The 8,210-nt window shown below is 36.2% G+C and overlaps 1 protein-coding gene across 1 annotated transcript; it reads left to right on the top strand.

Annotated features, from left to right (window-relative positions):
- The first annotated feature begins 1,780 nt into the window (after positions 1-1,780).
- LOC114080035 (olfactory receptor 12D3-like) lies at positions 1,781-6,087 on the top strand. Its single transcript, XM_027921574.2, has 2 exons — positions 1,781-2,665; positions 6,076-6,087. The coding sequence occupies exons 1-2, from the start codon at positions 1,781-1,783 to the stop codon at positions 6,085-6,087; spliced, it is 897 nt and encodes a 298-aa protein (XP_027777375.1).
- The last annotated feature ends 2,123 nt before the right edge of the window (positions 6,088-8,210 follow it).

Genomic DNA, 8,210 nt, shown 5'->3' with positions numbered 1-8,210 from the left:
CCAAGTTCACATAATTTTCTTCTATTTCTAGTTTGCTGAGAGGTTATTTTTTAAAATTTTTGTATCATGAGTGGGTATTGAAATTTTTCAAAAGATTTTCTGTCTCAACTGATATAATTTTAACTCTCTTCTAATATAATGGTTTTCACTGATTGACTTTCAATTGTTGAACCAGCCCTGTATACTGAAATAAATTACAGTTGGCCTGTATGTGTGTGTGTGTGTGTGTGTGTGTGTGTGTGTGTGTGTTTCTTTTTACACTTTTGAGACAGGGTTTTGCTTTGCTGCACACGTTGATCTGAAAACTGCTGGGCCCAACCAATTCTTCTGCTTCAATCTCTTAAATGCTGTGATTAGAGGTATGTGTCAATGTGCCCAGCTATAAGTTCATTTTATACATTGCATTGTTTACTAATATTTCACTGATAATTTTTTCTATTATATTCATTAGAGCCATTTTTTCAATAAGACTCTCTGACTGACCCAGCACTGTTTATGAAAAAGAACATCTTTTGGTCACTTCAGTGTTTTTGTAACAAATTATATGAATATTTGTGTGTGTGTGTATGTGTGTATGTATATGTGTGTCTTTGCTTTTGAACTTCCTATTATATTGTCATTTGTTTATTTGTCAATCGTTGCACAAGGTCCACTATGTCCTACTTACTATAACTCTATTTTAGATGTTGATCTTGATATCAGATGGTGTGAGTCCCCAGCTTTATTTTGTTACTACAAGGTTGTTCTATCCTTTGCATTTCCATGTAACTTTTAGAATTTACTTGCCAATTTTGTTTTTTTTAAAATGTTCCAGGGGCTAGTATTATGGCTCAGTGATGGAGCACTTGCCTAGCATGTGTGAGGCACTTGGTTTGATGGTCAGCATTGCATATAAATAAATGAATAAAATAGAGGCCCATCAACATTTAAATTTTTTTAAATGTTCTGGAATTTTTATGGAAATTACATTGACTGTCTAAATTAGTTTTAGAAGAGTTTTAGTTGTCATTATTTTGTGTCTTTCAATCTGTTCATGAATATATAAAATTATTCCTTTCTTTTATATAATCCTTATTTTTTTTAATACTCTTTACTTTTTCAGAGTGATGTTTTATGGTTTTCTGAATAATGGTCTTATAGAGATTTCTGTAGATTAATTCCTATGCATATGTTGTTTTTAATACTATTAGAATATCATTTAAATTTTATTTTTATTTTCTTGCTAGCATATAAAACATTACTGATTAGTGCTTAATATGTTCATATTATAGCAAAATACCAATTATATGGGAATATCATGTGTAAAAATGATAGTTTTCTTTCTTCTTTTATAATTTTAAAGTATTTTATTATTATTTTTTCTAATAACTCTAATTCTAATGCTATACATGAGATTACAGTCAGGTCCTATATATATAAAAAGTTCCCTTTATCCATACCTGATCTATTCATAATATGATGTTTTTATTGTTCTAAAGTCATTTTATGGATGTACTAGGTATGTTGACCTTCCTTAATTGTGTTTTATGTAAACCAGCTTTATATTTTTTTTTTCCAGTGCTGGTGATGAAACCCAGGATCCCTGGCATACTAGGCAAGTGCTCTACCACTGAGCTACATCCCATCATTTTGCTGATCTTAAACATTACTGATACTGTAGTTCACCCCTAGATTAATCCAAATAGTAAACTTGCTTAACTTAAGCCACACCGTTTAAAATTAAGCATTAGAAAAAAAATAGCTAAGTATTTTTTTTTTTTTTCATTTGCTTTCCAGAGTGATGGAGAATGTCACTACAGTGGATGAGTTTCTTTTACTCAGCCTGACCAGTGTTCAGGAGCTTCAGCCAGTCTTCTTTGTGATGTTCTTAATTATTTACCTGATCAACTTAGTTGGAAATGGAGCAATATTAATGATTGTGATTTTGGAACCCAAACTTCACTCTCCTATGTATTTCTTTTTGGGAAATCTTTCTTGTCTGGATATTTGTTATTCTTCGGTGACACTGCCCAAGGTGCTTATGAACCTGCTCTCCACTCGAAGGGCCATATCTTTCCTAGGCTGTATCACTCAGCTACACTTCTTCCACTTTCTGGGAAGTACTGAGGCCATCTTGCTGGCACTGATGGCCTTTGACCGTTTTGTGGCCATCTGCAACCCACTTCGCTACACTGTCATCATGAACCCGCAGCTGTGTGTCCTGTTGGCAGCTGTGACCTGGTTCTTTAGCTTCTTCAATGCTCTGATGCATTCTGTCATGACTGCACGCCTGGACTTTTGCCATTCTCTGAAACTTAACCACTTCTTCTGTGATGTGAAACCCCTCCTGGAACTGGCCTGTGGTAACACAGAACTCAACCAGTGGATTCTTTCTATTGTCACAGGGAGCGTATCCATGGGAGCTTTCTTCCTCACTCTCCTCTCCTACTTCTACATTATCGGCTTCCTTGTGTTGAAGAACAGGTCCTGCAGGATACTCCATAAGGCTCTGTCCACTTGTGCCTCCCATTTTATGGTGGTGTGTCTCTTTTATGGACCTGTGGGTTTTACATATATTCGTCCTGCTTCAGCCACATCCATGAGTGAGGACCAGACAGTGGCTGTCATATACAGTGCAGTCACCCCAGTGCTGAATCCACTGATATACACCCTTAGGAATAAAGAAGTGATGTTGGCTCTGAAGAAAATATTTGGGAGGAAGCTATTTAAAGATTGTCATTAGCACCTAGGGGACTAATGAGACTTATATCTGTTTTACATTAAGACTTCCATGGCTTTACTATAATAAATGATTGTTTACTTGATTTCTGTTTTTCTCTCAGGATTTTTGAGCATGCATTATATCATGCAGTGTAGTAAGTTCAACAAACATAGGAATGAATGAACCAAATTCCACAACTCATAAAAGTTAAATTTCAATGTGGTGGAAGAATATAATAAACATACCCATAAGTACACCTTACCAGGGTAATTACGACCAATGGAGACTAAAATAAAGTAGGTTGAAAAGGGAAAAATGACAGTAGGTACCTGATATATAAAAAAGAACTTGTCTGGTTTTGTCTTTGGTTCCTAGTATAGAGCTTCTAAAACCCTAGGAAGTTCCCAAGTGGCAGCAGTGTCTTGGTTATACATGAACCACCTGGATCATACTTGTTTATCCTCATATCATGATTTGTCATGGGCCCCAGGATATCTTAGGATGAGGGCTGACCATGCTTGAGTGATTATCCGTGTCATTGGAAATTCGGGGCTTTGAATCATGGTGATAGTATCCTGACCTTCAGGAGAGGAGGAGGGAGGCTAGAGATTGAGTTTAGCTATATGGTCAATAATTCAATCAACTATGCCTATGTAAGAAAGCCTAAGTAGATACTTGACACTAAAGTTCAGGCATGCTTCTTGGATGGCAGTATTGTCCATAGTTTTGAACACCAGTGTGCCTGAAGGGTAATGTACCTTAACAAGACAGGAGGTGTGTGTTTGGGACCCTCACAGAGCTTACTTGATGTATCTCCACTTTGTGTTTTCTTTTCTGTTATAAAACTGTAATCATAAGTATATCACTTTCTTCAGTCTGTAAGTCACTTGAGCGTGTGCTTAGAGATCTCCAAATTTGTAGCCAGATGTTCATGGGTGAGGATGATCATTTATAATCATGAAACCCACATTTATACCTGGAATGAGAACAGTCTTTTAGAGGAATGTGCTATAACCTGTGAAATTTGGTCTAATTTCAAGTAGTTGTTATCAGAAGTCATTAAAGTCTGTCACTCTTCCTCTCTTACACAGACACCCTGACAACCAGGTTAGAGGGACCTCCCCCGTATGTGCACATAGGTGTACTCCCCCATATCCATAAACAATTTTAATTCTTCTACACTTTTCAACCATATGTGATTCTGATAATATGATGATGCTGGCCCACTGGCATGAGCTGCTTATTGGTGGAGAGAAACACTGTATTTCCTTAGAGATGCGATTAGCAGAAAATTTGTCCGACAAAAATGGATGAAATTATTGAAGCAAGCAGCAAAGTTGGAATGACAATCAGGGAATTTTGACCTACATGGTTTATGCTAATGACAAACTGATTATGGGAAAAGTTCTATGCAAACAAGTATGAATATTGACTGCTTGCTCTGTATCAGGAGTGGATGAGCTGAAAGATGTTATTAACTAATTCAATGGAAAAAAATCACAATTCCTTCCTCACTTAGTTTCTAGTCCTGAGCCAGTAATCAGAGTCTGTCAATTGATGGAGATGCAGGGTACTTGTGAAGGAAGACCTGCAGTGCCACAGAAAGAATATATAGTAACAAAATTTTTCCTAGTTTTTGTCCAAAAGGGAGCTTTGTCTGTTTACCTGAATGACTGCACACTTTGGAAAGAGAAATATTCAAGTCTTTTAGAAGCTTTGGTTACAAAGCTTTAACCAAGAAGGCAACAGATAGCACAGATTGTTTTTACGGTCTTCGGTTAGACTGGAGAGTGGGTGTTGCTGCATTAAGATCAGGTGATAAAAAGATCACTTTTCTAAGTCCACCTCACAGTGTGTTCACCATTTCCACAGGACAACACTAGCCATTTCTTGGTTTCTGACCATAGAATTGAGTTGCCTATACTTGGTAGTTGTCATGAGTGATTTGGTGAATGCATTATTTTCAGCACTCATTAGTAAGAAGGATCAGAAGTACTTTGTACTTTTTTGAGATGAACAACAGTCCACATTCACAGTCTTGTCTCAAGGCCATATTAATTCTCATATTAAGTCAGAGAATTAATAATCCAATGGGCTATTGGTCATCTGAAAATTGAGTCAAAAACATTACTGGATTACTAAACATTACTGGACTTATTGAGCTCGAAGGGGTGCAAGCTTTCATAAGAAATATGTACTCCACAGGCAGAGGGATCAACTCTCTTCTAACTGGTGAAGAGTTTCAAAGTGTAGAGTCATCTGGAGAATGTTACACATACTTTTTAATGAAAAAAACAAGTCATCAAATATGGCACCTTCTATAACCTACAGACATTTTTGAGTTCTGGAGGCAGCATAAGTCATATTTAGCAGTACATTTTTAGCCCATTTATTGGATACTTAGAAGACCATAAACATTGAGTAGAGCCCAGAATCAAAGAGAGATTTTCAGGCAGTCCAGATTCTACACAAGTGACCATATTGCATAGAGTGATAAGATCTAGGAGATTCCACAGTACTAGTATTATCTGTATGGATAAAAATTCCATGTCCTATCCCAGGAAAGAAAGCAGGAAGGTTTGATCTTGGTCAGCTGTTGTCCTTCAATTGCCAAGTGCTTCAACTTTAAGTGACAAATGGAGTATCTGTGGGGACAAAGAAAGAAGCTATATGTGGGCCCATTTGCATAAGCTATATCTCAGCAAGGTAATCTAGGTACTACTCCCAAGTATATGACCTACCTGAAAGCAGAGAGAACAAGCTTAGCTTTGGTTTCTTCCTACAAGGTTTGTGTCAGCACCAATTTCTGATGGCTCAGGGAAGGTCTGATGTGTATTATAACACTTCACAGCAAGGAACTCACGTTTCTATGTAGTTGCTGGTGTTATCAATAGATATTATTACTTTGTTCCTGCTACATAGTTGAGAATATAAGAAGGGATGAAAGTACAAGTGGCCCATAACATTATTACTTATTTTCTCTTGGGTGCTTTGTGCCTCTTGTCTTGCAAGTTTAAGTTCAATGAAAGCAGAGGTTCTAAGAATGACAATGTTTCCACCAGCAGATACAACATGATTTCACTAACCCCAAAACTATAGATGTTATCTAGTCAATTTTTACTATTCATATGGTGTATCAGCAGACAAAGAGTTACCATAATGATAATTGACTTTAATTGTCAGAGGTGATAGAATTACTACTGCATAGTGGGGATCACAGCAGTATACTTGAAATCAGGGGACCCAGTGTTGAATCACTTGAATTTCTGGTGTGAGGTTTAAAGCAAGAATGACAAAAACTAGCATCCATAGAATAATAAGGGAAAAATAAATAGTGGTTCAGGTCCTTTGGATTACAAAAATAATAAAATAAGATGAAAGCCTAGATAAACAGGAGTGCTGGCATGGTTAAGGGAGTTTAAATTAGTGGTATAAGAGGGAAATTATAACTATCATTAATGACCTAAGGTTCATCTGTAGGAGTGAAGGCTGTCTTTCTACCTACATGCTCTTTTCTGTTAGTGATTATTTTCCCCTAGAAATTGGTGCCTTATCTATATTCTGAAGAATAAGTGAAGTTAAAATTAGGATCTTAATATGTCTCTGAGTGATTCAAGTGGAGAATATGGCAAATTCTATTAATTCTCTCCCTATATTCTTTCAGAAATTATAATTATTAATAACACCATTTTGCTTTTTTTTCTTTTACTCTCAATATCCAGTAACTTCATTTTTTTTAATCAGAGGATATACCATGGAAATCCAGAATCTACACTTCTTTTACATCAAAAGGGATGGACATGCCTGTGAATTTATCCTCCATAAGAGATAAGCTTTAAATAGTGAGTGACAATGTGGGATATAAAAGCTTCATTTCCTGATAGGACAACTTTGGGATATGACTCAAACTGTCACTAGAGGGATTTTGTATAATTTTGCTTTATACTAGACCCTGTATTGGTCTATTTTATCTTTGGAATCTTTCTAAGTTTTCTCTGAAAACATTTGCTAATATATAACTTTCTAAATTTGAACACAGAATGCATCTTGACGTGGCACCAAGTTGATTATGGTTAGAATGCGGCAGGCGGAAGAAGGTCCAGCTTCATCTCAGGACATGTCTTTGTGATTTTTAGTTAAGTCTATTGAGGAATAATTTACATATAATAATGTACCCACTTTAAGTGTACACTTTGATGAAATTTGACAAATATATACTTTGAGGGAACTACCATCTCAATCAACATTTAAAATATATTTTTTTAAATACTGAGAAGTTTCCATATGCTTCTTTGCAATCAACCTCCTAACCTACCCCAACAGAACCTCAGGTGGCCACTAATCTGCTGTCATTATAAATTTGTTTTGCTATTTTACAACAGGAAATTTATATTTGGGTTCTTTCATTCAGCATGATGCTCTTGAGATTTGTTCATGTTGCTACTTTTATTAATCATTTGTCATTTCTAAATTTTTATACTTTTATTTTTTTGTTAGAAAAAGATCTAAGGGCAAAATCAGGGAACACATAAGTAATAATTGCAGGAAGCAGTTGCCATCTAGAGCTAGGCCAAAAAATAAGGGAAAAAGAGACCTGCAATAAAAATGAAGACACGTGGAGGAGAAGCACAGCAGAGCTAATGTACACAGCTCTACCAGGGACTGCACCCAGCTTGGATTGCTCATAAGGAACTTGGAAGAGGTCCCTGTTGTGATGAGGGCAGCAACAGGAAAATGTTATTAAATTGCTTTCAATCTACTTTTGTCCTCAGAACTTCACTGGTTATTCCTATTAGAAGAAGTTTATGCAAAATCAAATGGCAAATAATGAAGTTTTCAGAACTCAATCCTAAGTATCACACAACATAGAGAAATGTAGCTCAAGAGCACAGAGACTATAGTTAATCAATCATCACAGACTCTTATATTTCACAGGTACAGGTGTTACCTGACACACTACTGCACCCTGGGAGAAGAGGCTAGGCTCCATTGCATTCATCCACAAACATTTGTAGTCAAACTGTTAGGAAAACAGGTTTTATTCAAAGTTGTCTTTGAAGGAAAATAGAAGAAATATTTTTATTGTTGTTGTTTCAATTTTTCATTTTAGGAATTTTGGGGGGTGAGGAAAGCTTTTGAAAGAGAAGAGGTGGCAAAGTGAGAGGAAAGATAGGAAGTGTACATATGCAGATTTAGTTAGTGTGTATTAGGCAGGATAGGACAGGGAGAAATCTCTGTTATTAGCTTCCTTCCAGTCCCCCAGGCCAGGATTCAGCCTGTTTAGCTTTCATTTTCAATATGAGGAAGTGAACCTCAATTTTAGAGGGGCCCTTAATTTCAGTCTGTTTCACAGGTAAAGAATAAAGCATACAGAATTGATCTGCAATTCATTAACACTTCTACTCAGAACCACAACCACTTTGGCTCTTTTATCTTTGGCAAAATTAAGATACATTGACAAGATTAATTTTGAGCAGATTAAAACATTTTGCAATCTTTCTAGGAATGA

Source organism: Marmota flaviventris, chromosome 6 (genome assembly GCF_047511675.1).
Source record: "Marmota flaviventris isolate mMarFla1 chromosome 6, mMarFla1.hap1, whole genome shotgun sequence".
NCBI classification, from domain to species: domain Eukaryota; kingdom Metazoa; phylum Chordata; class Mammalia; order Rodentia; family Sciuridae; genus Marmota; species Marmota flaviventris.
The sequence above is the reverse complement of the archived record's forward strand: the minus strand, read 5'-3'. Positions and strand labels throughout refer to the sequence as shown.